Genomic DNA, 15,627 nt, shown 5'->3' with positions numbered 1-15,627 from the left:
TCTGCCAGAAAAGAACAAATAAAATCAGCATAACATGTGGAAGATCATCTAATAGCTTTTAAAAACTGAGATGACAACATTGTATAAAATATGGAATTAACTACCCATACATTTTAAAATCTACCTTGACCAAGTTACACATCTTTTATGTCCCAGAAGAAATCTAGAGTTAATTTAATAACACAATGTGGGACACACAGATTGCTGGAGCTCCCTAATAATATGCTTTCCAAATTTATCAGCCTCTTTAACTGCTGTTACAAATTATTTAGGGATCGAAAGGCCTCATGGCACTGCATACGTAATATTTTATGTCTTTAACCCCACAGTCACCTGTTGGAGCTGCTTCAGACTGAGGACAAACCTTTCATGAAAAGCCAATAAAAAAAAGGGACAATTTTTGATCCTTGGAGGGATTTGTAACAGCTTTATTCCATTGCTATTGATCTTCCTTTAAAATGGAGGACACGGGTTACGCTACGTGATGAGCAAAAGACATATTTTCTCGAAGGCAAGTGTCCGGGGCAGCTGGTTGGCTGCTGTTAAAACCAGAAAGGTTCGGGTTGCAGCATCCCCCAGGGTGAAATGGTTAAATATTGAACAGTACTGACCATCTTCTCTTCATTTTCCCTTCCACTCTCCACTCTTTACACCATAAAGCTGAGGAGCACAGGAGAAATTAAAACATAATGCAAAGGTCTTTCCACTTATTGCCAGGCGAGCTTATTGATGACCTGTCACATTAACTCGCTTTGGGGAAGAATTATAGCAACAATTTGGAATAAAGTGTAGAACAGAAAAAGAGAAATCATTAGATCCTGGGGCTAGTGTTATGAATTACATGTAATAGCCTTTCTATTCATTAAATCTCATTGGCAGAGGACACTTTCAGCAATCCTGAAAAAGCACACATGCATACACACGAGGCGGTCTCATTTTCATATGTTGACATGAAGTTTTATTTGGACCTGAATTCATTTTTCTCTCCTTGTCTCCCCTCCAGGAGATTGTTGGGCTTGTGGCGGCAACTTGCTTCCTCCAGAATCACTCATGTCTTTGGGCTACTATCCCCGCTGCTCTTGTTCTGTAGTTGGTTCGCACAATGCGGCAGCATAATGTAGTTTATGACTGGAAATATTGGAAAAGCAGCGGCACTACAGACGTGATTGAGTTACCACCAGTGTAACACTGATTGTATCCTCCTGCTTCTGCCTTTGTTGTATTTTATTGCTGTTTTGAAAAGGTTATGGATTTTTTGCAGAACGTAGAGGTGCTTTGATAGATAGATTCTTACATGTGACTTAATTAATTCGTATGATTAATTATCTTGCTTTGCTTATAACTTCATGCTGTTACCCTGCTGACCACAATTTCTTTTCATTCCGAGAAGAAAAAAGAAGGTGGTTGAATATTCAAGATAGTGTCCACATGTGGGCTTTATTGAATGATTAGCCGAAGTAATTTGTTTTCAGAATCTAATTAATCCACTCTGACCTAGCAAGCAATAATGTGCAAGGACACACACACACACAATACGCGCACGCACACACACACACACACACACACACGTCTCGGCGATGTCTCCTATTTCCTGTCTTTCTAAATCTCCCACGTGCTGAGGTGCATGCATTGAAAAGTGGACACACAAGTGTCACTCGGCCCTCTGCTACAGCCTCCAGGGACTCTTTCATCTTGGCAGTAGAACCAGCATTAGATGCAGATTGGTGAATATCCAGTCTCAGCCAGAAAGTTGGGCATAATTGACTCATTGAACAAGCGAAGTCCGCGGGCACTTTTCAACACTTTCTCTCCTTAACTTACTCTGTTCGCCAGCACTCTTTCTTTTGTGTCTGCAATTTTAGCTCACCATCACTGAGGGGCGAATTAATGCAGAGTAACAGGTGTCTCTTTATGTTTCACATGTAATGCTGTAATGTGCAGTGTTTACCAGAAAAAGAAAAAAAAAAAGCTAACACTGTGCACATGTTTTCTACTGAATCCTTTTTTTTTCATATTTTATTTCAGGTTACGAAGCTGTATCATGTTGTGTCCCACCCTGACATTAGAAGGACGCACCTTTTGTTTTCTTCGCAGCACAGCGGTGTCGCTGTATCGCATGTGTTACCGTATAATGTCATCCACGGGCGCTCAGATTACATGCAGCTTTACGCGGTTAAACGACGACTGCACAGTAGCTCAAGATGTCACGCAACACTGCATGGAGACCATGCAGCAGGCTGCATTGCAGATTTTAAATGTTCTGCGAATGGCCAAATGAATTAGTTGAAAAAGCTATATGTAGCCACACAGTTTAACAGCATGCTGCTTTACCTCAGCTGTCATTGCTGCCGTTATTAATGTCTGTCTTCGCCCCCTTGTGCTGCTACCTGTAGGAGAAGGAGACACAGCTGCATCTACACCTGACAGCTCAGAGTTTGATGGAAGCTGTGAAACAGTCGCCATTTGCCAAAAAAAATTTAAAAACACAAGGCATGAAAATAGCCAGGCTACATGCAAAAAAAATAAATGTAATTGCGTCTGTTCTCTGTGCAGCCACTCCAGACTGTGATTACCTGTTTAATTATACACTCAATCAAGATCACCCAGTGACAAAAATAGGTTGTATTCAGCATCTTGAAGTCAGTGATATATTAAACAGTTTTTAGCCTATTTGTGGAGACAAAGATGTGCATTTACACCCACAGTCTGTCTTTTATTTTGGAAATGTTGAGTGCTGCCTGTAGGTAAAAGTGACTTCACTTCAGTCAGAGCTTATTCATGGACACCCAATTTTTTTTCTGATATGTGCTGACACCGATCTTTCTCGAAAACTTTCCTGTGAACTTCTCTGCCATCACACAGTGTTCTCAGTAACCTTCACCGTTGATTTTGCAAAACGTCATGATCGTAAAATAAAGATTCGGTTGCTGTCTCCATGTCGGAGATGCTGAAAATTGGAACAACCCATTTTAAGTTTTGTTTTGTTTTTTGTTTTTTTAAATTTTGTTTATTGATAACAAAGTAAAACAGAAGTGTGAAAGTTTTCAGGCAGGTGTGCCAAACAACATCCAGATAAGTACTTTAATTACATGTGAGTAAAAAGAAGGAAACAGCTGTGTGTGGAGTGCACTTTCACAGCATAAGTTTCTGTCTTTGCAGCTAGTTTTACAGCTAGTTTGGTTGTATTATTTGAAGGAGAGTGAAAGATTGACACATTACTTTTCCGTAGAAATCCCACAAGCAAGGAAATTGTATAACACACACACACACACACACACACACACACACACACACATGGCAGTTCATTAATTATCTCATTAGGACGCAACAAATTTCATTTCATTTTCATTTTAACCGCTAAAAATGTGGCTAGTCGCACCTCGGTTTTCAGGGCTTTTTCAGTTTCTTATGAATGAAAGAAATGTCAAGCATAATGATGTGCTCTCACACACTCAAAGACTCCCTGACCCACACCAGAGACACAAGGACACTGCAGCTCTATAAGCCCGCGCTTAAACTAGCTGCTGCTTTATTGATCTGAGCAACTGAAACCATTGCTTCACAATATCTTAAACAGAGAACGGAGAAAAAAAAGCATAATTCAGAAGAAGAAACGATGCCTGTAGGGTATGAATGTTAATATTAAAAAATTTAAAACCAAGGGGGTAAAGTGCGAGACAGAGAGAGAGACGTAGATGTAAGCTAAGCAGCGGTATGGAAAGGGCATTTGAACGGCATGCTGATATACAATGAATTAAAGGACGTCTGATCACTTCAGACTGCTCATACAAAAGATGACTTTAGATGAAAGACAGTGCAGAGGATGGTACGCTGTCAAGCCCAGGAGATGCTGTAACAATAGTTTACATAATGGCAAACATCTCTTGTGGCATTCTTCACTGAATGGTGTTTGAAGACTGAGATAAGGACACATATTTGACATGCTGTAAGCTGCACGTTTAAGAAGCATCCTGTGATGCTTCAGCTGCGCGCAGAGCTCGTGTGTTATCTGTTGATTTGGCAAACATATATCAGCCCCTGTCTAAGCAAGTGCAAACAAGCTTAGCGTTGGATACACGCTTGTGAGCCACCAGTGTGAAAGTAAAGAAATAGTCGCTGAACCTGGAATCTTGAAGCGAGACTTGGCTACTGTGCTGGGTTTGTAGTAGAAATATGTCTCATTTGTCCTTTTGGAGATAAAGTAGATACGGCTACATGGTGTTTCATGTCGGAAGTATAGTCGAATTTCTCTCGTGTATTTTCAAATGTGCTTACATTGCTGTTCGTGTTCTACAGACATATGGTGAGGCTAATGTCAGCTAAGGCTGTAACGCTTGTAGTTAATGAGCAAGCTTTTTTCTTGTAGGATCATCATTTCTGTCCACCTGAGCCCCCGGATAGGAAATTGAAGGGGCCACACGACAGCCGAATGGTTAGAATGCAAAACCGCATGGGCTAAAAGGCTCTTCGCTACTGAATTCCCAGGTTAACTTTTGGCCAAGTTTTCGCTGACTGGCTTTTTCACACATCGCATCTAAACAGAGGCAACAAGGACCAATTAAATCATCGCCACATATCAGTCAGGTACAATGAGCTGTTCAGGTATTCTAGACGTTAAAAATTCAGGAGTCAACACAACTTCTAGTTTAGTTTCCAGCATGTTATTTAATGTTGTCTAATCTGACCAGATAAAATAACTCTAAATATATTATTTCTGCTGACACAACCTGTTGGAAATCCCCATCACTACTGCAGATCTGTTCTCAGCAGCCCCATATGAAGGCAGCATCAGTGAAACAGATCAGAGGAGGAGTTAGTGGGCCAGTTTAAGAGCAACACTTCTGGTTCTGTTCGGCCAAGCGGCGGTTCACAGAAGAACCTGAACCCCTTTTAATTTATTAAACAAGCCTGACTCACAAGGCCAGGTGACAAGGAGGGTGTTATAAATATTAAAAGAAGAGTTTGCTCTGCCACACTCTCATATTAAATCACACCGAGAAAGAATGTATCTGCCCTTATTAAAAGATAATGTGTTCTGAAACCATAAAAATGTATAAACCACTGCTGTGGATCCCTCTCCTCCTCCTCCTCCTCGTTGTCTTTCCCTCTTCCTCTTGGTCCAAGTGAAATTTCAGCCTTTTTGTGTCCATCAATCTAGATTTTTTTTTTTTCCTTTCCTCTGTGCGTCTTTGTATACCCTTGCTGTTTTTTTTTTTTTCTTCCTCCTTCCGTGAATAGCAACAGACTAGAACAGAATACATAAGGACAGAGCCCGTTTTTTTCTCTTTTTTTTTATTTATCCTGACGGCACCCGCATGAAAGGCATTTACACATTGTAAATGAACATGATTTTATGTCACAGACTTCTGTTGCTGCATGAATATCAAATTAATGGAACACTCCTCTGCAGATCTACTCTTGAATGTCAAATAATCTTCCATTTGAGATGCTTTAAAAGCGTGCTCCACCAGTTAAGCAAAGCGCTCCTGTACCAATGTTGGACTTTAGGAAATTGTCCGATTGATGCTGCAAAACCAAAACCTTTTCACACATTCTTTATTCTGTTGCCGACAAATGTGACCACCAACAGTTGGGTCAGAAATTTGGGCGTGTGTTATGCTTAAATTTGCTAATGCACCATTGAACTTCTAGCCTCACACAGGAGATGGCTGGTAAGCTCGCTTCTTTTTAACATCACCACATTTTTTGTTTTTTATTTTTATTTATCTCAAACTTGTAGTTTTTAGCTTCAACTGACAGTGACTTAAGTGACACTTGAAGCATTTTATCAGACTTTTTTCTGCAGCTATAAAAGGCTCCATACAACTTTTCTTTTCTTTTTTTTTCACAAATGCAGTAGTACTCCCCGAGTAAACACAAAGAAATCAATAAATATGTTACTTGTAGCTGTAGGGAAGAGCTATAGGGAAGCAGTGCATAATTTGTGTAATGTCTTCCACATGACACGGGCACGTTGCTTTGCCAAAGCATGTGGCTGTTTGGTCATGGCTTGTTTGTGCCGCCCTAGGTTGTAACAGCCAGACTGAAGTGCAGCAGTCAGACAGTGAGTGTGTATGATGGTTAAAAAAAAAAAAAAGACACTCACCGCGGTGACAGATAGAGGTGAAGAGACACAACCATGTGTGTAACTAAACGCCCGAGTCCTCGCCCTGCTGGGTCCTGCCAGGGGAACATTCCTCTACTCTCTGCTCCACTGACCAAGCAGAACTGCAGCACAGTGAAACCACGCTACGCACGCCTGTGTGTGTGTCTGTGTGTGTGTCTGTGTGTGTCAGCATGAGTGTGTGTTTGTCCGCTGGGAGGCAGTGAAGTGTGACGGCCTGGTCACTCAGACCATGGAGACTTACGGAGCGAGAGCAAGCCAGCTGTTCAATTTGGCCACATGGGCAGACACAGAAAGAAAAGGAGAATACTGAGGAGAAACAGTGTCAATATACGACGTGGGCTGTATGTCTAACACGTCCCTCCATCACCGCCTCCCGTGCTCTGACATTACCATATTTTTAGGTACCGTGCACCCACGTGCGCACACGAGAGCATCAGGGTTTGTATATGGCGTGCCTTGGAAAAGGATAATGAGATAAGTCCTAATTTCTCAGGTGTCACGGACCGATATGAATAATACAAGCTCTTCCGTCAGCCGTCTCCCCCGCTGCTGTCACTGTCAACATTCGTATTTCTGTTAGATTCACCTACAGTGGGTCTTTACACCGTCGATGGGTCAGTATCTTGTCCTTACTCTTACCTTGAATAACCTGCAAACCAGACATTGTGGGGTAGGGAGAAAAAAAAAAAGGAAATCGGTGTGAATAAAGAAAAAAAATTGTCAAAAGGAAAGGATGGGTTTGGGTTAGAGGGGTGCGAACAGGCGGATTCTTCACTCTTTCATGCCTCTTCTATCATCTCTGCTGCTTTTTCCAACAGCTGGGGACCTGTAGCAACTGTCTAACACCTAATTCATTTTCCTAACAACAATTCATCCTCGCCAAGAAACAGAAAAAGATTGATCTCCCCTTTTTATTTTCCATGTGATGATTTATTTACTGTGTACCACTCTTCAACTACTGCCCCGGTTTGCATGTTGGGGACTCCTACGGCACTGTGGGGGTGGTCCTGAATTATTCACTTCCTTTTTCAAAGTCCCTCTTTCATTCTCTTTTTTCCTTCATTTTGCAGGGCGAATGTGTGTCTGCCTGTCTCTTTGTGTCAATGTGGTGTCCGTCTCGCTTCCTCTCTCTCTCTCTCGCTCTCTCTCTCTCTCTCTCTCTCTCCATTTTATTATTCTCAGAGAGCTGTGCAGCTCTGCTCCAACTGCATGATGTGAGAGGAGAGAGGAATGACAGCAGCTCAGAACAATCGTTAGAGCAGGAACGAGCTGGAAATAATCTTCTCTTTCCTCCTTTGCCCTGTTTTGTATTGTCTGTCTTTTTGCTCTTCCTCTGCCCTCGCTCCCTCACCTCACCAAGCGGCGCTTTCATCTGCTCTTTTTGTTTCTCTCTCTGTCTCTCCTCAGATCCCAATGCCATGGGGCAGCATGGCACTGACCATGCCTTGATCGGAGGAGTGGTGGCTGTAGTGGTCTTTGTCACCTTGTGTTTAATCATTGTTCTGGGAAGATACCTGGCCAGGCATAAAGGTAAAGCCACAGCGGACCAGACCTGAGTCTCTCGAGGCTCATGTGACTAGTGAAGCATGTCCTTCTTGTCCCATTAGAATACAGCTCTCCCCAAATTCCCAAGTTAGAAGGCTATGATACACCTGCAGAGGTGAACAGAAGAAGGAAGGCAATGAAATGTCAATGGATGTGTGCTTTTGATATGCAGCAAAAAGAAATAACTCACTACGTTTTTTTTTTTTTTTTTTTCGAAAACAATCCCAGAATCTTATTTCATTCATTTTGAATAATAATTTCATTTTGGGAAGAGAGAGGGCTATAACATACTTTAATTTAGTTGTGGCTTGGAGTTCTGATGAACACACATAAATCCACTTTGACATAATAGGAGAAAAAAATGCTCCTTGTAACTCTAACACTTGCTTTAGCATCATCATGTTTTTTAAGTTTTCTTCAGGAACAAAGTCATCCACTGATAGTTGACTTCACAATTTTAAAGTAAAACTGTAATAGCTCAGTTTGTTTTGTATCAATACTGCAAACAATCAGTATTAACTCATGAACCTAATAGCAATTTATGCTATCATATTAATAATTAGGGGAAGCGTAGATCCAAATAATAGATAATTGTACCCCCTAGATTGAGGTATGACAAATGATAGCACCTGGAGTAATATTATTTCATATCTTGGTGCTACCTTGTTGTTATATAGTTTCTAACATGACTAAGACTCAGAGAGCCCCATCAACATGCCTCCTATTTTTCCATAAAAAGCCACATGCAAATCGCTGACATTTCTGAGTAGACAACAACTTCTTCTGAAAATAAATATATGTGGCACATCCAGCTAATACATGCAGCTAAAGAGAGAGAGTGAAAAGAGAGCAAAAAGCAAAAGTTCCAAGTTGATGGTCAGTTTCCAGCACCGATAGTGTATTAAATTGAGCTCTTAGTAAAAACTGAGCGCTGCGCCGCATTATTTAGAGGTGCAACTTTAAGCCTTAACTGCCACCGTTGAAAACAATAAAGCTGTTTGTTGATGCTGCTCTGCTTTATCGGCGCAGGGTTGTTTTTTTTTTACCCACTTACTCTCTGCTGTATTTACATACACCACCCTATCCGAGCTCCTCGACATTCTGTATATGAATAATGTAGAATTACTGATGTTGTCTTCAGATGTGCTTTTTGCCTCGGGCTGCCTACACCATGCAGGGCTGCTTAGTATTTGTTTTCCCTGATACAGGTTTGTTTTCTCGTTGCCACAGGAACATACTTGACAAATGAGGCCAAAGGAGCGGACGATGCACCCGATGCCGACACAGCTATCATCAACGCTGAGGGCAACCATGCAAACGCAGAAGAAAAGAAAGAATACTTCATTTAGACTGCAGAGGGAGCAATGCAGCTCTCTCTTTCTCTCTTTCGGTCTCTGTATCTCTTATCCTCTCTTTCCTGTCTCCCACTTTCCTTCTTCACCTCTGGCCACTGCGGCCCGGCGTGTCAACGAGGAACCCGCAGGCAGTCCACAAACAGAGAAGTTCCCCATGTGGTTTCCTATTATTTCCTTCGATTCGGTCCATTTCTGTCATTTACATCTTGTCCTTTAATTCCTTCTTTATTGGTTTTTCTGTTTTGTTTTTTTTATTTCTGGCAGATGTTTTTCACAGGCAGCTTGCTGCGTTTTTCCTCGTCTCTGAACATGAATTTCTGGAAATCTGTGTATCTACCATGACTGCTTCTTACATGACCCCCCTCCCCTTGTACGTCTTTTCTCCCGTTTTCCCGCCAAACCAGACACCCGAACACACATTATATCCCCTTTGTTCACACACGTCCACAAACACATATCATATCTCACATCAACACGGTGCCTAAAAATACAGACGCCATTGAACTTCTGTCAATGCCTTCATGTATCGTCTGTCAGTAGCAATGTAAATGCTTTGTAGATGGTTAACTGGACCATCCTTTCATTGCTTAGCTCACAGCTTTTGATTATGCATTGCATCTTTTTTTATTTGAATGAAGATCTGTGCTGTTTACGCCTTATACATGTCTATCACACTGAATATGGTACTTTTAGATGATCCACCTCTCGCGACCCCACCCCCCTTCTAAATAGACTTGTAATTAAACAGTTGATCCCGGTGAGATAAGAAGAAGGTTTTGTGTAACATTGTAGCAAGGTTTGTCGGATAAGTGTATAATATGAGTTTCATTAGGGTAGGAGTAAATAAAGGGTAGTGTGGTATTGTTTAGAGCAGAGAATACACACCAAAAATATATGAAAGATACTAGATGAAGCATTCCATCAAGTAAACTCAATCAAGTATATAAAAACCATTTGCTAAAACTGCTGTCCCTATGTACTTTTACCTGTATATTCCTGCACTGTCCAGGCTGCAGTTTAGCGAAAACACCAACACCTTCAGTGTCATCTGGACAGCTTACAGTAGTTTGTGATTTTACATAAAGGGTTCAGGTGTACAGAAAGAGTCAATCTCCTCTCTCTAAAAAGCTGTATAAATTGTACTGAAATGAGTTTAGCATTTCACTTTGAAGAATTTTGTTTATGTTTATGTCACATTAAAAAATAAAAAATTAAGGCTTAAGGACCCCGTGAAATGTAAAAGAAACCATTGGGTGTTCATACGAGATAAGAACAAGAACACAGGAACAGGAAATGTAGTGTGACATTCCTCAGTCTTTCAGTAATTCTGATCGATGCCTCTCGTAAGCTTGAGGTGCAGGCAGCTTTCCACAGTCACTGGTTCATCGGTAAGCATTTAATCATACTCCAACTTTATACAAATACTGATAATAGCAGTTTGACTTCAGTCCCATTTTTTTTGTTCGCATTGCCACCTCCAAATTTAGGATTAAATAGCTTCTAACAGTTTGGTTAAACTGCTCTCACCAACGTGTCATGCTTCTTATTTCCATTTTGTCGGAGTCACTCTCCATGAACTTAACATTGATTTCCATTTCATGGGGTCTTCAAGCAAAAAGGAAAAAAAAAAAAAAAGGGGAAAAAAAAAAGGAAAACAAAAGAAATGGTGTGAGTGCTGGGTCATAGATCTGCAGGGGCCTCCTTTCCAAAACTAAAAACTGAAGACAAATAGAGAAGCACAAAAATGTCTGAATGAGTTACTGTGTTCCTTTGCCAACGACTCGATTGCCTTGGGAAAATGACTAGCGGAAAGATGACAAGGCTGTCTTTGATTCAATTATGAAAAAAGAACAAAAAAAAACAACAAAAAAAAACTGCAGTTCATCTTTTTGAAAATGTAAGCTAAATCATGTTTTTATATTAAAAAAAATGTTTCTAATATTTTTGGTTTAAATGGTTCTAAGCTCCCTGCTGTATATTGTGTCTGCTAAAATGTGATTGATTGTGAAAATTGCTGTTAAATTCTGGATTCCTGTATTCCCTCAAATTTGTATATTAGCCACCTTATCTATTTACTTTTTTTTTTTTTTCATTTTTCATTGCATAATCCTTATTGGAAAAATTTTAAAACAAATGTATTTTGTTTTGGCGCAAGGCATGTATATAATGTGTGAGAACTAAATTTTGGTAATACACATTAGCATGTTTTTGTTTGGTTCTTTTTCATGTTTAATTTATTTGAATTGAAGCTATTTAAGAGAGAACCACAATGAAAATATATTGCTAACTTAATTTTTAGAGAAGAAAAGTGGCTTCTTGTGTTTGTGGCATGCCCTTAGGTGCTACACATCTGAAGGATTTGGTGTTTTAGAAAACATGACCAAAAAAAGAAAAAAAAAGCGTCACTGAAGCAAATCTGAAAAAGAAAAAATAAGATACAGCGTACACTGGCTGCTTGTCTACAGAAATGCAGGAAAAATGTGCATTTGTCCTCACCAAATCCTTAAAATACGAGATGGAATTGAAATTAAAAGCAACATTATGTCGGTGGCGAGAAAGGTTCCACACATAAAGACAACCGTTACATATCCTAGTAAACAACTTTTGTTTCTTTTCATACATCCCTGCCATTCGTCTTTCATCAGTTTGCAGGAATTTGGCTGATTTACTCCCCTGTGAAACAGCGATAAACACATAAAGACTTAAAGGCAAGGCACTAATCTACTAAGAGGGAGCAAATTATTACCAAGGGCAATAAAAGAGTGGGCCCAGCTGTCTCCAATTCGGTGGCCAATTTACAACATTATGCAAATAAGGTCAGCAAGTAAGGTCTTTCTCTATGTGTTATAACTCAAGCACTGTTGGAGTGAATCACAAGTTGGGAGTCAGTCGGTCGATGGGCTCTGTTTTTGTCGCCTGTCAACCACTGATGTAGGATTTAGGTTGTATATTACACTTTTAAATATACGGATTTCTTTGTTTTGAAAATGCAGAAGCTTTGCCACAGTTTTACACTTTTAGTGCACTTCAATCCGCAGATCACAATTTACAGGTTTAACGTCACCGCAAACCTTCGGTAGATCCAGACTAAAGCGTTCTAGACTGACTCTGGTCTTTAGAAACCTTGTGTGTACATGTGTGTAGATACATTAATCACAATGATGTAAAGTCTTGTTCTTTTTGTTTTTTTTACTTCTCTTTTTGTTTTGTTTTTTTACTTTTCTATCTACTCATTGTGTCTTAAATCACTGATGGTGTCAATCACCTTTTCTGTTGCTTAAACGCCTCTTTGTTCATCTTCTTAGAGTGGTTGAATGAATCTGTTGATTCAGGAGTCAGAGGAACAGTTCAGGGTGTTTTGTATTAGATGAACACTCAGAATTAAGCAGGTCTGCAGTGAAGAGTTGGCATTAGAAGCGAAACAGGTGCCATTTGCTGAAATATGTACTCGGACCAGTTTGACGGACATTTCTTAGTAATTGGTAAAATGTGTGTTTTGTTTTGTTTTCTGAACACCACATGTAAATATTTGTTTTGACATGACGGTAATGAGCTAATTTGTTGCAAATGGCTTTTTATAATCGTTAGACCAAACCTGAATCTTGTTTAATTTGTATTTTTAACACCTTGGCACATACCACCATGCACTATTTTACTACAACAGAATCAGCTGTAGCTCTGTTACATCGTGGGTATCTAACTTTTAGTTGAATCTCTTTGTTGTCGTCGGTTGAAACTAAGCTTTAAACACGTCGTCTCCTTGATATCCAACATACATTGTTTTTGGTTAATATTCACTAGATCATGGGCCTCTAATTTCATCCTGGCAGCAAGACAGTAATAGCGCCAACATAGTTGCGGTGCCATTTTCATTGGGCACAATTCCATTTTCTGGGATTGTGTGTCTCTAATTTCCTGGCTCCAAACAAACCCACTTTCTTCAACTGAAGGTGTGAGTGGTGCAGCCGATGTTGTGCATTTATGCAGATTAAGCAGAGCAATACTGGCAGTAATTTTGGCATGAAATTGCACACAATTTTGTGAACAATTTTCATGTAGGTGGAGGCACATACAGACCGGTACAAAATCACTAAAAGAGACCCTTAATGCATACTGTTTTGCCTCTTTCACTGTATTTTGTTTTTTACAACCTAGCACATTTAAATGCACATTAAATACATATTTTATTATGTTGATAATCAGTTAAATGGATGGGTGGTTTATACTGCTGTAGATTGTAGGTTCATTCTCTTTCAGTTGATTAAAGCTGCAGCAGTAATCGTATGCCTGTGTGTTCTGCCTGTATTGGAAAACAGACAGTAACAACACATCTTCTTCTACTTAAAGTCACTGCTGGTGTTGACTTAGCGCACTGATATCATTTTATATATTGTTACCTTACAGAACACAATCATATCACCAGATTTCAGTGTATCTTGGAATGTCAATTCAACTCGGAAAGAGACGTTGTGACACACATTTGGGGAGCTGTTTATTTGTGCCTTGGCATCCGCACCTCCGGTCGCTCCTTGACCCCCCTCCTGCCCGTCTGCTTCTTTTAAAAAAGGGACGAGACGCTGATGCGATCGGTGATTATTGAGGCTTATCCAAACTCCACCTGCTGATACTGCACTGCGTATTCATCCTGCTACAGCCTTTTCACCACACTGCGCCGGCCCCGATCTGGTCACACAATATTTCAGTCGGTGCAAACACATACAGATACACACAAACACACACACACATGCAGTAATAGAGTCGACTTGTCCCCAGTTTCAGCAAATTAGAGGCCCATATTTGTTTTTAAAAAACATGAACCCCTGATTCTAAAAGGATGGATATGAAAGTACTGGCCACTTTGAGTTACAATCTGTCTAAAATACTGTTGTTTTCCATTTGAACTGGTGGTTTTTAATGGTTTTGTTCTCCACAGCAGTGATGATAACATGACACGGCCTGCTCCTGTCCTATCTCTCCTCCTCTGATCCTTCATATGTCTTCGCTGTACAGTTTGGCTTCAGTGCACTTCTTTGTTCCTCTGCAATATTGACACTAGAATCAATCAGCCCAGTTTCTATATCGTCACACTGATGACAACAACATGTGACACAATCGCATGTAGTGATGTGTTTCTTTTTTTTTTTTTTCTTTTGTTTTGCATCTCAGGAATATATTTCATTTAGATTTTTTTTTTTTTTCTTGATTTGTTTCCTTTCTTAAAATGGGGACTTGTGAGCACTTCTCACTCTGCTAGTCCCTGTATGCTGACACCATGTATTTGTTGAGTTTAAGATTATCACAATGTTAATAAAAATTATTCAGTGATTCTTCAATAATTCTGTCACCTTGCTGTCATTGGAATATTAGACTTAAGAAAACAGTTTTTTGATATGACATCACTGACTTGAAATACTGAGATTTAGAAATATGCTGCAAATAATCATGAGTTTCGAGAATGATAGAAGGTGTGTTTTAACGGGAATCTAATTTTAGCTTCTGGTATGTGAGCATCCCAATGCTTTTGTCCTCTATCATGTTTTTTCCTTGTAGCAGCACACATCTTTATGTATATCAGTCTGTAGATGGAAGGTGTTATAAGGCACTGTCACTCACTAAATACAAAAATATCCACAGTAAAGCTCAGTAAAGATCAGGATTAGAGCTAGACGTATGTTAGTTCAGCTTCTGATGTACCTTGGTGAAATAAGGGGGTTTCCTATCAAGCTGTACTGAGAGAGCTTGATTTGATATAGCACCGTAACGGAGGTGTTTCTCTCCCATTGTCTGTGGGATTTATTATATTTAATTTAGAGGTTCGTATGTATGAAATGAAAATTGTTGAATAAATAGTTGCCAAAACATCTGCATAAGCCTGATTCTATTTTTTATTTTTTGTTATTTTTTTAGTCATCATTTTGCTCCTGGACCCCTCTTACCTCAGTGTTCCTGAACCGAGAGATAAGCACTGATGATACACCATAAATACTGCTGCTTTGGAAACATCTGAATTTGCTCTCATGAGGATCCATGCACACACACACACGCACACACGCGCACTTGCAAAAACACAAGCAAACACATGCACAGACACATGTTCATGAATTTTTATTAACAAGAATAATTCATGCTTTTTTTTTTTCTTTTTTTTTTTGCTCCCTATCTGAGCACAGTGGCAGTGTTGTTATGATGCCATTCAATTTGTCGTGTGGAGTCTTTCAGCTGTCTCAGGCATTTTTCCCATGTTTGTCTGTACAAGGTTTTAATACTCCCACAAAAACAGTTCTACCTGAGATAAGTGGTGTAAGTACTTTACAATTAGTCGCAGCAAATCAGAGCAGTGTGGTGCAGGGGGGAAAAAAGTCATTAAAAAGAATGTGGGAAATGTGTGATTTGTTGTGACATAAAAGCCACTGAGGAGGGCAAAACATCTGAAAGTTTCTGCCCATGAATGAAAGGTCACTTATATCCACAGTGATTCAATATGTGTAAAAATGTATGCTGTAACAATAGCTTCTTCACATTTTACACTTTCCTTATAGCTTTAAATTTTCAAAAATATACTGCAGTAAATCCATAAAACTGAAACACTTCAGCAGGAAT

The 15,627-nt window shown here is 39.8% G+C and overlaps 1 protein-coding gene across 1 annotated transcript in view; it reads left to right on the top strand.

Moving 5' to 3' along the window:
• LOC103367961 (cell adhesion molecule 2-like) overlaps positions 1-14,892 on the top strand; it is a 56,136-nt gene extending 41,244 nt beyond the window's left edge. Inside the window, exons 8-9 of the mRNA XM_008296163.1 lie at positions 7,535-7,657; positions 8,903-14,892. Coding sequence (XP_008294385.1) covers positions 7,535-7,657; positions 8,903-9,021 — 242 coding nt within the window. The 3' untranslated portion in view covers positions 9,022-14,892. The remainder of the gene's footprint in view (positions 1-7,534; positions 7,658-8,902) is intronic.
• Positions 14,893-15,627: the final 735 nt, after the last annotated feature.

The sequence above is a fragment of the Stegastes partitus genome, unplaced genomic scaffold (genome assembly GCF_000690725.1).
Source record: "Stegastes partitus isolate 25-593 unplaced genomic scaffold, Stegastes_partitus-1.0.2 Scaffold1106, whole genome shotgun sequence".
Taxonomy (NCBI): domain Eukaryota; kingdom Metazoa; phylum Chordata; class Actinopteri; family Pomacentridae; genus Stegastes; species Stegastes partitus.
Note: the sequence above shows the minus strand (reverse complement) of the source record. Positions and strands in the feature narration are given on the sequence as shown.